At 41.7% G+C, this 17,201-nt stretch overlaps 1 protein-coding gene across 2 annotated transcripts in view; it reads left to right on the top strand.

Annotated features, from left to right (window-relative positions):
• Nucleotides 1-2,655: 2,655 nt before the first annotated feature.
• Nucleotides 2,656-17,201, top strand: part of alg14 (ALG14 UDP-N-acetylglucosaminyltransferase subunit) — a 41,310-nt gene continuing 26,764 nt past the window's right edge. For both annotated transcript variants that reach the window (XM_060922106.1, XM_060922105.1), the window contains exons 1-2: nt 2,656-3,222; nt 9,903-10,054. In XM_060922106.1, the coding sequence (XP_060778089.1) occupies nt 3,072-3,222; nt 9,903-10,054 (303 nt within the window). In that variant the 5' untranslated portion in view covers nt 2,656-3,071. The remainder of the gene's footprint in view (nt 3,223-9,902; nt 10,055-17,201) is intronic.

The raw sequence follows: 17,201 nt of genomic DNA, 5'->3' as shown, positions 1-17,201 counted from the left end.
TTGTATTTTAGTTTTTCCGTTGTCTTGACAACTGAAACGTCATCGTTCCTGGAGGAACCATTTTCAAGGGGTCAGTCACCAAAGGGTTAAATTAATCTACGGCCTTTGCAGTCACTAGATCACAACCAAGTTGCACATCTGTGGGAGATTTCGGAATGAAGCATTAGACAGCGCTCTCCAACACTACCATCAAAACACAAATTGAGGGGGCATCCTTTAGAAAAATAATGTTCATGCCTACAGTACCACTCCACAAACGGTCTATGCCAAGCATTCTGAAACTGTTTTGGCACTTTATGTAAGGTTTCCTTTAATTTGTCACTCTTCTGCATGATACACACAGCCATTAGAAACAAATAAAAGACTTACATATATCAGAATATTTACAGACCAGGTGGATTTAAATAGAACTGCCAAATGTCACCGTGTGGAAGTAGTTATCATGTTAATGGCAGTGAGAATCATATACAGCTACTCTGACTGGGATATGGGGAATGTCTGTAAACTATTAAAAGCAGATGTGGCAATAAATAGTTCAACAATAATTGAATGTGATGCCATTAGCAAAACATGTGGAGACAAACCACATGAAACAAATGATGGTCTTTAAAACCATACTACACAGGATGTCTGAAGCAAGCAAAGAAACATCCCATGGCGCACCAGTAAGGTACATAAACAAATTTCAACACTGGACCAGTACATGCTGAGCTCTATTGTTTATTCCTCAGTATACACACAGGAAGTTCCCCACAGCTTGCTGACTGAAATGTCCCAGAGCATCTCAGTGCTAAACTGAAGGCATACAAGGAAAGTGGGGAAAAAAATATTTATAATAATATCAGCACAAGGTACTGGTAGAATAAACATGATCTATTTGGATTAGGGCAACTAGTCTGTCTTTAATGTAAACTCTCCATTATATTTATAGATCCAAATCGAAAAGCCATTCATTGTAGCATATTTTAAAAATAACCTTTGGACAAAAGTATTTGTTGGGCTTCAGTAAACAATATTCAGCAGGAATATGTTCATATGTTTAGAAATATACTAGTGCGTCTCAAAAAATTAGAATATTGTGAAAAAGTTCAATATTTTCCATCAGTTATTTAAGAAAGTGAAAATGTTATATATTATAGACTCATTACACATAAACTAAAATGTTTCAAGCATTTTTCTATTTTAATTTTAATCAGTATGGCATACAGTACAAAAACATAAAAAAAAACATCTCAAAATATTAGAATATTTCATTTCGAGTTTGAGTAAAACAGTATGAACACAGTGTATCTCTCGGTCTAGTTCAGTACACACAACCACAATCATGGGGAAGACTGCTGACTTGACTGTTGTCCAGAAGATGATCACTGATGCCCTCCACAAGGAGGGTAAGCCACAAAAGGTCATTGCTGAAAAGGGTGGCTGGAAAAGGTGCACAAGCAACAGGGATGGCCGCAGTCTTGAGAGGATTGTCAAGAAAAGTTGATTCAAGAACTTGGGAGAGCTTCACAAGGAGTGGACTGAGGCTGGTGTCAGTGTATCAAGACCCATCACGAACAGACATCTTCAAGAAAGGGGATACAGCTTTCGCATTCCTAATATCAAGCTACTCCTGAGCCAGAGACAATGTCAGAAGTGTCTTATCTGGGCTAAGGAGAGAAAGAAATGGACTGTTGCTCAGTGGTCCAAAGTCCTCTTTTCAGATGAAAGTACATGTTGCATTTAATTTGGAAATCACGGTTCTAGAGTCTGGAGGAAGAGTGGAGAGGCACAGAATCCAAGGTTTTTGAAGCCCAGTGTGAAGTTTCCACAGTCTGTGATGATTTGGGGTGCCATGTCATCTGCTGGTGTTGGTCCACTGTATTTTATCAAGTCCAAAGTCAACACAGCCATCTACCAGGAGATTTTAGAGCACTTCATGCTTCCATCTGCTGACGAGCTTTTTGGAAATGCTGATTTCCTTTTCCAGCAGGACTTAGCACCTACCCACAGTGCCAAAACTACTACCAAATGGTTTGCTGACCATGATATTACTGTGTTTGATTGGCCAGCCAACTTGCCTGACCTGAACCCCATAGAGAATCTCTGAGGTATTGTCAAGAGGAAGATGAGAAACACCCGACCCAAAAATACAGATACGCTGAAGGCCACTATCAAAGCAACCTGGGCTTCAATAACACCTCAGCAGTGCCACAGACTGATCACCTCCATGCCACACCGCATTGGTACAGTAATTCATGGTAAAGGAGCCCCAACGAAGTATTGAGTGTATAAATGAATATACTTTTCAGAAGTTGGACATGTCTGTATTGTAAATCCTTTTTTTTTGATTGATCTTAGGGAATATTCTAATAATTTGAGATACTGGATTTCTGATTTTCATGAGCTATAAGCCATAATCATCAAAATTAAAACAAAAAAGGCTTTAAATATTTCACTTTACATGTAATGAATACAGAATATATGAAAGTTTACCTTTTTGAATTAAATTATGGAAAAAAAGGAACTTTTTCATGGTATTCTAATTTTTTGAGATGCACTAGTATACACACACACACACACACACACACACCAGTAGGGGGCTCTATTTCTCAAAACGCTTTTGTTTTCTGAAATGAAACTGGACCTGCCTGCAGTCCGTAGATGTAACTATGACGTACTGACATGGCGGAGTAGCTAGCTGGGCTGGGCTAGGAGGCAGCTATCTGATCTGTCAAACTTTATTTCTTAATATTTCATGACATTATCCTGACGTTTGTGTTAGAGTAACGGCGTATCTTTTCAACTTGTCTTAAAAAAAAATCGAAGTTTCGATATACTGTTGAGAGTTTTGTTGATTTGTAAGCGCCGCATCGCGGCTCGATCACAAACGTGTCCTTACTTCCTACTCTATAGGCGCTATGATAATGGATCCGGCACACTATGTAGTGCACTACAGCACCTAGTGGAGGCTGTTTGGAGTTCGGCCTTAGCCTGAGTTTCCTCAGCTGTTACCAAAGTTGAACGCTTTTCCCCATTACCTGAATTTCTAGATGACTAAACTATCCGGCAGCAGTTAGATAGCGAGCGTCATGTTTGTTTCGGCATTCTGTGGAGTTTTATGCGGTGTGTTTCTGGCTGCAATACTTTTCATTTTGCGTTTAATCACTGTGTTGCGAGCTGGTGCAGAATGTAAACCTGCTCAGAAAGGCTCGGTGTGTGTTCTTATTGTGGCCGGATCAGGTAAGATGAAATAAAAATAGACTATTAGGAATTTTTATGATATGGATTTATTTGGTAAAATTCATACATGTAAAAAAAAAAAAGTATAACACACAAACGTATAAATACACTTATTTCCAGTGCTGTCCTCTTGTTGACAGCGGGGGGGAGAGAGAGAATTATTGATATGTATAAATTTAACAATAACACTGATAAGAGAATAGAAATAACCAAATGACTAATGACTGCACTACCACAGGAAAAAGTGACCAGAGCGGCGGCTACAATTATCGACACCTTAATGATCTTTAGGCCATTGCAAAAGCAGAAAAGACTTTCAGTACATAAATTATGCATGAATAATTACTCAAACTTCCAGTGGGGGGGAGGGGGAGAATTGATTCCCGATTACTTAGCGTATCAGATCACGTGATACCATTCGACAGTTATCAACGCCTTTGTCCACAGTCATCGACGCCACAGGTATCGGCGCCGCTGCCCACAGTCATCGACGCCACAGGTATCGGCGCCTCTGCCCACAGGTATCGGCGCCTCTGCCCACAGTTATCGACGCCACAGGTATCGGCGCCTCTGCCCACAGGTATCGGCGCCGCTGCCCACAGTCATCGACGCCACAGGTATCGGCGCCTCTGCCCACAGGTATCGGCGCCTCTGCCCACAGTTATCGACGCCACAGTTATCGGCGCCTCTGCCCACAGGTATCGACGGTTATCGACGCCTTTGTCCACAGTTATCGACGCCACAGTTATCGGCGCCTCTGCCCACAGTTATCGACAGTTATCGGCGCCTCTGCCCACAGTTATCGACAGTTATCGACGCCTTTGTCCACAGTTATCGACAGTTATCGGCGCCTCTGCCCACAGTTATCGACAGTTATCGGCGCCTCTGCCCACAGTTATCGACAGGTATCGGCGCCTCTGCCCACAGGTATCGACGGTTATCGACGCCTTTGTCCACAGTTATCGACGCCACAGTTATCGGCGCCTCTGCCCACAGTTATCGACAGTTATCGGCGCCTCTGCCCACAGTTATCGACAGTTATCGGCGCCTCTGCCCACAGGTATCGACAGGTATCGGCGCCTCTGCCCACAGGTATTGACAGTTATCGACGCCTTTGTCCACAGTTATCGACGCCACAGTTATCGACGCCTCTGCCCACAGGTATCGACAGGTATCGGCACCTCTGCCCACAGGTATCGACAGTTATCGACGCCTTTGTCCACAGTTATCGGCGCCTCTGCCCACAGGTATCGACAGGTATCGACGCCTTTGTCCACAGTTATCGACGCCACAGTTATCGGCGCCTCTGCCCACAGGTATCGACAGGTATCGGTGCCTCTGCCCACAGGTATCGACAGTTATCGACGCCTTTGTCCACAGTTATCGACGCCACAGTTATCGGCGCCTCTGCCCACAGGTATCGACGCCTCTGCCCACAGGTATCGACAGGTATCGACGCCTTTGTCCACAGTTATCGACGCCACAGTTATCGGCGCCTCTGCCCACAGGTATCGACAGGTATCGGTGCCTCTGCCCACAGGTATCGACAGTTATCGACGCCACAGTTATCGGCGCCTCTGCCCACAGGTATCGACAGGTATCGGCGCCTCTGCCCACAGGTATCGACAGTTATCGACGCCTTTGTCCACAGTTATCGGCGCCTCTGCCCACAGGTATCGACAGGTATCGACGCCTTTGTCCACAGTTATCGACGCCACAGTTATCGGCGCCTCTGCCCACAGGTATCGGTGCCTCTGCCCACAGGTATCGACAGTTATCGACGCCTTTGTCCACAGTTATCAACTCCACAGTTATCGACGCCTTTGTCCACAGTTATCAACTCCACAGTTATCGACGCCTCTGCCCACAGTTATCGACAGGTATCGACGCCTCTGCCCACAGTTATCGACAGGTATCGGCGCCTCTGCCCACAGTTATCGACAGGTATCGGCGCCTCTGCCCACAGGTATCGACAGTTATTGACGCCTTTGTCCACAGTTATCGACGCCACAGTTATCGGCGCCTCTGCCCACAGGTATCGACAGTAAAGTAAAAACATGCTCATGATCTTTCCACCATGCTTACCTGCGATGGTAACGTCCAAGTTTTCCTCAAATTGCTGATTGTGCTAAAAAAGAAAATTCCATCTCGGGTTTACAACGAGCCGTGTCATCAGACAACAAGATCAGAGGGCGAGGAGGGTCTTCTGGTTGATTAATTCACCAGTAATAACTGTTGTAACCGAAACTCGCCTTTTATAAAATTGTTTTTTATTGATAAATCTGAAAAGGTGTTGATAATTAATTATGGACTTTCAATAATTGTAGCCGCCGCTCTAGATTATAATAGTATCACTTGTATGAACATTAAAAATCATAAGATTGGGTTTGGAATTTACACCATATAAACTGTGTTACAAGTTTCTTAAAAGTATCTTTTGTTTGACGAGACTGCACTGATCGAGGTAGACGATTCCATAAACAAATTCCTGTAGACATGAAAGAACTCTTTCCAAAACCATTTACTCTAGGTACTACACATGAGGAATCGCTTTCTCTTGTACTATAACCATGCTGGTTTTGAACCATATGGACATTTACACTTAAGATACTCTAAAGCACAACCATTTACAATATTATACATGTGACCTAGCTTCAGTTGTTCAACTCTATATTCAACATGTAATAGGCTCACCATACTAGATTGTTTATATCCAGTGTGTTGTGGGAGGAGCATTTAACAAGTATCTAATAATATTGTTCTGCGTGACCTGCATCCTCCCCTTGTACCTTTCAGAGAGGCCTCTATACCAAGCTGAACAAGCATAATCGAAATGACACTGTATCAAGGCAGACACTAATATTTTCTTGGTTCAGAGGTCAAATTTCCTGGCATTTCTGTCGAAGCATTTTAGTTTATTTGAGCTTTTGGAAAGTACTTTTGATGCAGTAGCATCCCCTGGTAATGACTGATCTAAAGTTACGCCTAAATATGATACCTCACTCTTTGATACAATGTCATTTCCACCACACCTCACATTTAAAGAGTTAACAATGCTTAACTGCGTTTTCAAGCCAAACAATATAGATTCTGTTTTACCGAGATGTAATGAAAGTCTGTTCTGAGTCAACCACTCATAAACAGAGTTGAGTTCCATACTCGAGGCATCCTCCATTTCCGATATATCCTCTCCTGAGACCATCAAGGCTGAGTCAGCTGCGTACAGTAAAAGTTTGCACTTCACTGCCACCTTCATATCATTCACATAGCCTATATCAGAAATGGAAGCAGCCCGAGTATGGAACCCTGCGGTACTCCACACAGTATACTCTTAGCACTAGATAATGTGCCATTTATATCTACAACCTGTGAATGACCTGTTAGATACGACTCAAACCATTTTAAGGACACAGCAGTTAGACCTATATATTTTAACTTGGATAACAGTTGACCGTATCAAATGCCTACTGGAATGGCCATGTTGGACCTCCAGAATAGTGACCTTTATCACATTATGATTTTATATGATCCATTAAGTGTATTAAACATGTATCTGTAGAATAAGAAGATCTAAAACCTGACTGAAATTTGTATAAAAGATTATGGTAGATTAAACTCTTCAGCTGATCGTGTACAATCCTTTCAAAAACCTTAGAAATGATACTCAGTACGGATACAGGCCTATAATTACCAGTGTCAGTTTTACTCTTTTTCTTATGCAGGAGAACAACCCTTGCCATTTTAAAATCATTAGATATAACACTAAGTAAAAAAAAAAAAACGATAAAATAGAACAAGAAATTAAACAGGAATTAGAAAAATATAAAGCAGGGCAAATTACAAAGCACGGATCAGAATAACAAAAAATGTTTGTCTTGTCTAAGTTGCTTTTTCTCGCCACAGTCTCTCCTCCCAAAGATAAACACATCATAACACTCATCAGTAAACTTTGTGTAAAATTCATTTGGGACACAAACCAAGAGATTACAGAAAGAGAACCGTTATGCAAAAGTCGGCAAAATGGGAGATTAACCCTGGTGCACACGGGCGACTTCTCATTGCTAGTGTATTGTGATTTTTGGACGCAAGTTTCCCCTCTCAGGTAGCTGCATGTGTGCGTTATCTGCGACCGGTGGGCGATTTGGGGAGGGGGATGCAAGTCACGTGGAAATTACGTGACTACTTTGCAGGCAGGGATTGGCTTAGCCTTTGGAGTGGATCACTTCGTTATCGCAAAGACACGTGGTGATATCTCTACAAGAAGTCAGTGACTAGCGATTTTTTTTTTGGCCGCAGAATATCAAGCATGTTTGATACCTGCGATCTGTCGCAAGCAACAAAAAAAATCACCGTCGCAAATATCCGCACATTAAGCAATTTTTTGCTTGCGTCAAAAAGTTGCACGGCCAAACGACGGAAAATTGCCCATGTGCGCCAGGCTTAAAGTGCATATCCTGGACCAAATTCACTCTTTTTTTAAATATGAAAGTATGTCCTTTTACACACTCATCCAGAAGGGTAATTTTGCACAAGGCCATCTGTCTACAGCAGAAAAAAATAAAACGCGTCTGGAAAAATCCCAAGGGAGTCTGGAGCCAGATTCGTGACGTCACCTGTGGAAGCGCCAGCAGGCTGCGAGAGCTTGCACGGTTTCAGTGCACAGCCTGTGTAGACCAAGTTTAGCAGCTAGCGATTTTGCATTGAAAAATGGAATTGTCACCTGAGCGCAATGTGGGAAACGATGAGTACTAATCCCATCAAGATTGGTGTTGCTACACCCTCCTACGATACATCTGTTAACCATTTTAATAATTACGTGATAACGTTGAAGAAATTTGCAGAAAACCACCAGGTCATTTTCTCATAAACAAACCAGCGCTGACGTAGGATTCAGAGGGAGGCGTCCCACATGCGACGTCATGAAAATCAATGTTTCGCGGGAAATCCAAATGCCAAGTTTTTTCAGAGGCGGACCAATTCGCTTCAAATAGCTTGATTTCAACTGAATTTTTCTGGTATTGCGCAAGGTAAAAAAAAATTGCACAAAATGCAAAATGTGACAGATATTTGACCAAAGTTTAATATAAAATAGGAGAATTACATTGATCTTGCTCCTGAATTTACCCGTGATATGCACTTTAAGGAGCAGTAGACATGGGAATCAAAATGAAGATAGCCTTTTGCAAAAATGTTGCACAAGCATTGGCGAGAAAAGCAGTTTAGACACCTAAAGAAACTTGAAAGGAAAAAAAATTAAGGGCAAGATAAAATATTCCATATTATAAACTGATATAGTGACTTTATAGCCAAATCCAAAGAGCTAGGGACAGACTGCATTAACACATGTAACAAAGACATACTGTATACAGTGTAATAATAAATTATCATTATGGCAGAACTCCACAGTACAAACAGCTAACCAGGGAAGAAAATGTGTTAAATGTATCCTCTGAAAATTTGTCAGGAAACATCTGAGACACAGTTTGGGTGATACCGTTAGGAAGACTTCCTGTGAGATGTAGGTAAATGTAACAAAGAATGTCCCATGGATAATTGTCATCAAGAGGAAACAATTGAACACCTGCTAATACAATACCAAAGATCTGCTGAAATATGGACAAAAGTACAGTTAATAGGATTAAACATGGACATCACAGCGAGGACAGTTATGTGTGGGATATTCGACATTCACGTTCATCGGATATGAGCAACTGTGCGCTCTGATTGGCTACTCTACTACTAGGATATCAGCTCATATACCGTGAGTAGAGAAAAACAAAATGGCAGAACGTGTTGCTTAACCAACCGAGGATGAAATAAAAACTACTCGAAAACAAAACCCCAAAAATGCAACAAAAAAAAAAGGCAACAAAATATGGAATAAAAGTATTTGATAGTAAGAACATATATTTTTTTCAAGAATTCTTATTATAACATTTTTCACAAATTGCTACTGTCATTTCGCCGGTTTGTTTCCATTCTAAGCGGAAATTATTTTGTCGGATGTTTTGTATTCATTGAAATTGCAAAAAATAAAAATGCTCCGTTTCTCAAAATCCAGTGAATGTGGATATAATGAAACAGTTCTCAATCTCGTCGTACATGGCTTATAGCCAACTCGGTGCTATGCACCTCATCGGCTACCAGCTCATGTACGACTTGATTTCATGGAATAACTGTTAAATGTACCACAACATTTATATGAACTTTACTGGTTAGTTGTCTGTACAGTCAACAATAAAACCTGGAAAACTAGATGATAAATCATTATAATATATCAGCTGACAATGTTTTCACACAAATTGTAACTCGACTGAAAAGACTAAAAAGACAAGATGAGAAGAAAAGGAAACCTTCCATGGACATGTTTTAAAATATGAATGTGAATTTTTCTTTGCGCCCCCCCCCCCTTTCTCTCTTTCCTTGACCTTTCTTTTCTCCCCCTTTTCTGCGCATCTGTAAACATGTTTAAAAATTCTTTGATCTGAAGCCGTTGAATGTTAAATAGAATATTTCCTGTGAATGTACTGTAATGAAAATGAACATATCGTTGACAAATTGTACGATGCTTTGGAAAAAAATGTAATAAAGTTTATTTTCAAAAGTAAAATGGATAACCTAATGGTGACGTGAATTATACAACATGAGCGCTGTATATCATTTATGTCTATCATTCACAGGTGGACACACGACAGAGATCATTCGTCTGATGGGAAGCTTGTCCCAATCTTACGCCCCACGCCATTATGTGATGGCAGACACTGACAAGATGAGTGAAGACAAGATTCGCACGTTTGAAGCATCAAAAGAGAAAAGCAACACTGAAGCCCAGGTAACATGGATAATCATAATGGGTATTAAAGAGCTTCCCTATTCTTATTGGCTTCCTCCTTTTCTTTCCATACTTCCTGTCCTTGCTTCTTAACTCCTCCGTCAAAGTCCACAGGGTGGAGCTAGACCTGCTCCAACTCCTCCTATAACTCTAAAGGTGCTTTATAACACTGTACAAAACATTTACAGAGGAACCCTTTAGAAGTTTCTGTATTTTCCGCATAAATATGACCTACAGCACCAGATTTTCACAAGTCCTAAAAGTAGATAAAAAAGAACCCAATTAACCAAATGAGATTTTAAAAAAAAGCTGTGCTTGGTCATTTATTTACTGAGGAAAATTGTTACAGTTAATCAGTTAATTACATATCTGTGAGTGACAAAATGATTGTAAGTGAACCTCAGTGATTAGCAGCGAATTTGAGGGTGAAATTAGAGTTTGGTGTTTTCAGTCAACAAGGTGACAATCAGGTGTGAGTGGGCGCCTTGTTTTATTTAAAGAACAGGGATCTATCAAAGTCTGATCTTTACAACACGTTTGTGGAAGTGTATCATTGCACAAGCAAAGGAGCTTTCTGAGGACCTCAGAAAAAGAGTTGTTGATGCTCATCAGGCTGGAAAAAAGACGCTACCAATCCACAGTCTGACAGATGGAAGAAATTCAAGATCATTGTTACCCTCCTCAAGAGTGATGGACCAAAAATACTCGCTCCAAGAACAAGGCATGTAATAGTCTGCGAGGTCACAAAGGGACCCAGGGTAAGCAACTGAAGGCCTCTCTCACACTGGCTCATGTTAAGGTTCATGAGTCCACCATCAGGAGAACACTGAACAATACTGGTGTGTATAGCAAGGTTGCAAGGAGAAAGCTACTCATCGGGACATCATATGGACAAGCCAGAAGGCTATTTGAAAAAAATATGTAGATGGATGAGACCAAAATAGAACGTTTTGGTTCAAATGAGAAGCATTATGTTTGGAGAAAGGAAAACGCTGCACTGCAAGATTAAGTGGGTCATGCAGCATGACAGCAACCCTAAGCGCGCAAATCGTTTTACCAAAGAATGATTAAAGAAGAATAAAGTTAATGTTCTGGAATGACTGAGTCAGTCTCCTGTCCTTAGTCCAACAGAAGTGTTGTGTGAACAGTTCATGTGAGGAAGCCCCCCAACATCCCAGAGTTGAAGCTGGGGTTTTTTTCCAGAGGAATGGGCTAAAATTCCTCCAAGCCAATGTGCAGGACTATTGAACAGTGACTGCACAAGGGGGTCACACCAGATACTGAAAGCAGAGGTTCACATACTTTTGCCCCTCACTGATCTGTAATATTGGATCATTTCACTTCATAAATAAATGACCAAGTGTAATAGTTTTGTTTGATTTGTTTAAAGGGGTACCAAATATAATATATACAGTTGCTGATGTGACAAAGTAACGTATTCTTAAGTATTCTGTCAAATTTATATACTAGAAAACAACGAAATATCTTGGTAATTGTAAATATAATAGTCAGTACGCTAAACGGCACAAGAGTCGCCATTTTTAAAAGACCGTGACGTCAGCCCTACCCACTGCACTAGGAGAGAAGCGTGTAATCATGGCGTCGGGCGCATCAAGTGAAAGCGACAGCTCTGTCGAATCATACGAAGAGATCCCGCAAGACACACTGCAAGCAGGCTATGGCTTAGGCCCAATCCCAATTCTAATTTCTACCCCTCCCCCTTCCCCTTGGCCCTTCCCCTTGAAACTGAGCTACAAGGGATAGGGCTTGAAATTCAACCCCTACGTATTGGGATAGCCCTTCAACGATTGCATACGTCATCGCGTACCTCCGTCAGCGTTTACGTTAGCAAAACGCGACCAAATGCGTCATTGGCTGCGACCAGCCGCTACAGTCAGAGCCAGAGGCAGAACCAGAAATCTCTGCTGGCAGGGTGTGATTTGTTAACTAACACCACTGAATGGGATATCTTTGGCGCTTTGTGCACCACATCCGACAGAATGAGGTGTCAGAACACTCATGTAAACAATAAAAGCGAGAATAACAGAACAAAACGTACGCAGTCAAGCAACCGAAAACAATACTCACTCCCAAAGCTTTTTAGCAGCAGCTTGGATTTCAGAAATCGCTGCTCATTCTCAGCTCGAAAGCGAATCAAGCGGCGTGTTTCCTCTGGATAACAACTTAAAACACGTAAATAATGGAGAAAATACATTTATGACAATCTTTCGCCGCGGGAACCGCCATCTTTCTGAAATCCGCATGAAATCTCGCTGAAATCCGCATGGCATTGTGGGAAATCACTCAAACCCCTTCGTTTGGAGTCAGCTCCAGGAAAATCTCCATTTGGAGGGGTACAGAAGCCCTACCCCTTCCCCTACCCCTCCGCGTTAACTGGGATTGGGATACCCCTACCCCTTCACGTGAACGCGCAAAATGGAGGGGAAGGGCCAAGGGGTTGGTCCAAGGGGTGAAATGGGATTCGGCCTTAGAAGGGTACCAGTTTGAACCAGTTTGTGTAGCCGATCACTTACAATTCATCCTACTTTCCGATTCACACGTGCTATTCCCAACCTCAATGAGCCAACACAACTGGGCACATACATACGTCATGAGTGTTATGCAGAGAAAATGAACGTGCATTCTGATTGGATAAAATTAATATCATGGCTTCTCAGTATTTAAAACGGGACATCATAATTAACATTTATCCAAGGATTTTATTTGCACCCATTGTTTATCCAGGTGAGATAACCGATCAGGTAAAACAGCCATTGATTGTAGTTTGTGTTTTGGGAGAAGTGGAGCTTTTATGCCATAGGCTAGTGCCATTGTTTTAAAAAACAAAAAACCTTCCACACAGGAGACACTTGTGTATCCTCACTAGGGGGTGACTGATTATTTATTTATTTATTTATTTATTTATTTATGGACCAATACTGATTACTAATAATCAAGGGCACCACTAACCAATATTTGGGGTCCATATTTATTTACCATAAATTTAATGTCTCTAGTTTAAACGTTTACAAGAATTAAATTCCTGCTCACAACTTGTATTAAATGAACATGATTTTTAATATTAAACACTTCTAAAAGAAATAAAGCACTTGGAACAAAAATTGTGTGAAAAATATACTAACAACAGTCATCATCTCGAGGAGTGTGTGCGCGTGCACGCACGAGAGGAAGGAAGTGAAATTATATGATTGAGTGCATTGTGCTTTTGAGTCATTCCATGTCAATTCATCAAATGCCTCCCAGCTGACCATCTCAGATTTGCCTAAAACATTCCAGGGGGAAGTTATATTTCCTAATAGGAAAAGTACACAATTTGAGGTCTCGGTCATTAGTTTTCTGGGGGGAAAAAATTAAGCGACAGAGGTGGGGGCTTTTTTTATTTTTTTAAAAAACATTGTATATTGAGGGGGCATTTACAACTGCAGCATTTAGAAAACTACAAATTTTAAGGTAAATATCTGGTGTATAGGGCGACATGGTGGTGCAGTGGTTAGCACTGTTGCCTCACAGCATGAAGGTTCTGGGTTCGAACATCATGGCTAACTGGGGCCTTTCTGTGTGGAGTTTGCATGTTCTCATGCCTGTATGGGATTCCTCTGGGTGCTCCAGTTTCCTCCCACAATCCAAAGATTAGGTCAACTGGCTGCTCTAAATTGCCTTAAAATGAGAGTGTGAATGGTTGTTTGTCTCTGTGTTAGACTTGTGACAGATTGCCAATCTGCCCAGGGTGTACTCCACCTCTCACCTGAAGTCAGCTGGTAGTTTCTGACCCTGACAGATCGTCGTTGGCTGTCCATCGCTAGCGATGATGACTGCTTCATTAGGATACTCAGGAACACAGATGGGCTGCAAGGCCTGCACCAGACTTAGCCCATGTTTACATTAGACCGTATCAGCGGATCATCAGATTAACGTTTTTAAAACGATTAGTGTGCACACAGCAACACCAATACACGATTTGCGTGCACACAGCAATACCAATACACGGATACGCTCGGCTCCGCAGGCATCCTGCGCTCTAAATCACTCCGCCCTGAACAGCGAGTGCCCTCTGGAGGGTGGGCACTCCGGCCTTGCGCAGCTCACAGAGCGCGCGAGTGAAGTGAACAAGCTGTGATTCGGGACTGAGCCGCTGTGTGTGTGATCCCAGTGCATATCACTTACCACTTGCAAGTGGAAGGATGGCAAGCCTAAAGACAATCATAACTACACAATGGGCAGTATTTGCATCAGTATTTGCAGTATTTTCATACTTTTATACTCTTTAATGAAAGGTGATACAAGGCGGAAGTCCGCGCCATTTTTCAGCAGTCGCGTCACATAACCAACGCCAGCGAATCAGGAAGTTGGATGTCACCGTGACGTTGTCCAATGAGACGCCAGCTAGAGCTCAGCACAGCATATCCGCGTATTCTCAATGTTTACACAGCACCGGAGCTGACACGATCTGGATTGAATACATGGACGCTGGTGGATTCCCGTTTCCCGGCGTTTCCAGGCGGTTTAATGTAAACGGACAGTGCATCCACGAAGAAAACGAGACAGATACGGTCTAATGTAAACGTAGCCTTATTCTCCTTTCCTAATGAAGCGCCTTGCACAGTAAGATAAGACAAACGATGTTGTGTACCCATAGTGTTGTCTCTCTGGACCTCCAGACCTGATGCCAGATGGTGCACAAAAGTGCCACAGAACTGACTGATATGGAAGTTTCCCCACAGTGACAGCTGACTTGCCGAATGATGCCATCCCTTGGCCATTTGAGTGGCTCTTCTGCATGCCATCAGGTGGTGTGCCATTAACCCTGTTGGGTTCATCTGCCACATTGCACCGAAAAGCACCCTGTTGCCAGCGCCTTATTGGTGACGTACTATTTAACCCATAGCTGGAACCCAGGCAGGTGCTACCACTCCAGATCAGAGTGGACCTGGGAGCAATGGTGATTTAAGGGGTAACTCCACTTTCCTCATTACTCAAGTCCTCCCGGACCTGAGACTCACTACAGGTTGCAGTTTAAAGTCATACCCAGGACTAACCCTGACAGATAAGCAGTAGAGGTAATGGATGGATGGATGGATTTGGTACTATGACTCTATGAATGTGGACTTTCAGGAGTGTAACTCGGGTTTAATATAGAATGTTGTGTGGTTGAATTTCCTTTAAAAAAAAAAAAACTGTGTGACCTCTGGTAGTCGATTTGAAGACCTGTAGAAACCTCAATTTTAAGGTTAAGGGACTGATATTTTATATACAGCTTCACATAAATAAGATGCAGTAGATTGTCTGTCTGAAATAGACTGAATGAGATGAATGGTTTCAGAGATATTAAAGCTCAAAAATGGGGGGGGGGATTTTTTTCATCCAAATTCAGTGTGATGTTCTCCAGGTATGACACCATGTACCCGATCCAAATGGACTTTTCTGGGAAGAGCAAGTTTGTTAATATTATGTACAAAATCTGTGATAGTGTTCTCTTTCATTTTCCCAAAATGAAATTTTGAAATACTCCTGTATTTGTGTACGGCGGCCTCTGCGTGCTTATTCTAACACCAAGAAAGACCAATGTTTTGAAGAGAGAGGGCTTAAATTTCACACAGCACTGCTTATATACTACATGAAATAAAATGTGAAAGATGGTTCCTTACACATGATTAGTTACAGAGATACTGAAGCTCCAAATGGACAAAATCCATTGTAATGTAATTTCAGTGCTGTATTTTCAAGGTGTGACAACTGACAGAAATTATATTTATTAACTTATACTGGACATGTCATGTATTGTTGAGGTTGTGTGGCTTTAGTGGATAATCCTGGTGATGCAGGAATAAGGAATTTCATACTCTGTGCAAGTTTGAACAAGATCAGTAGGTGGACTTATATATATAATTTTATCTGAATGCTGTATTACAATGAATCATTTACTGAATATCAGTATACAAGTATTTTCAAACATCAGATGTTTTAAGTGCAGTCATGGTGTAATATCTTTGAAATGGAGTAACAGATTTGTGTTAAAAGGCATTTTGGAGCTTCAATATCTCTGTAACTAATCATGTGATTGGAGCCATCTTTCACATTTTATTTTACCTTGAATATGAGCAGTGCTGTGTGAACCATTCGTCTCATTTGGACTATTTCAGACAAAATATTGTCTTGTACTGTACAACCCCGATTCCAAAAAAGTTGGGACAAAGTACAAATTGTAAATAAAAACGGAATGCAATGATGTGGAAGTTTCAAAATTCCATATTTTATTCAGAATAGAACATAGATGACATATTAAATGTTTAAACTGAGAAAATGTATCATTTAAAGAGAAAAATTAGGTGATTTTAAATTTCATGACAACACCACATCTCAAAAAAGTTGGGACAAGGCCATGTTTCCCACTGTGAGACATCCCCTTTTCTCTTTACAACAGTCTGTAAACGTCTGGGGACTGAGGAGACAAGTTGCTCAAGTTTAGGGATAGGAATGTTAACCCATTCTTGTCTAATGTAGGATTCTAGTTGCTCAACTGTCTTAGGTCTTTTTTGTCGTATCTTCCGTTTTATGATGCGCCAAATGTTTTCTATGGGTGAAAGATCTGGACTGCAGGCTGGCCAGTTCAGTACCCGGACCCTTCTTCTACGCAGCCATGATGCTGTAATTGATGCAGTATGTGGTTTGGCATTGTCATGTTGGAAAATGCAAGGTCTTCCCTGAAAGAGACGTCGTCTGGATGGGAGCATATGTTGCTCTAGAACCTGGATATACCTTTCAGCATTGATGGTGTCTTTCCAGATGTGTAAGCTGCCCACGCCACACGCACTAATGCAACCCCATACCATCAGAGATGCAGGCTTCTGAACTGAGCGCTGATAACAACTTGGGTCGTCCTTCTCCTCTTTAGTCCGAATGACACGGTGTCCCTGATTTCCATAAAGAACTTCAAATTTTGATTCATCTGACCACAGAACAGTTTTCCACTTTGCCACAGTCCATTTTAAATGAGCCTTGGCCCAGAGAAGACGTCTGCGCTTCTGGATCATGTTTAGATACGGCTTCTTCTTTGAACTAGAGATTTAGCTGGCAACGGCGGATGGCACGGTGAATTGTGTTCACAGATAATGTTCTCTGGAAATAT

Source organism: Neoarius graeffei, chromosome 5 (genome assembly GCF_027579695.1).
Source record: "Neoarius graeffei isolate fNeoGra1 chromosome 5, fNeoGra1.pri, whole genome shotgun sequence".
Taxonomy (NCBI): domain Eukaryota; kingdom Metazoa; phylum Chordata; class Actinopteri; order Siluriformes; family Ariidae; genus Neoarius; species Neoarius graeffei.
Note: the sequence above shows the minus strand (reverse complement) of the source record. Positions and strands in the feature narration are given on the sequence as shown.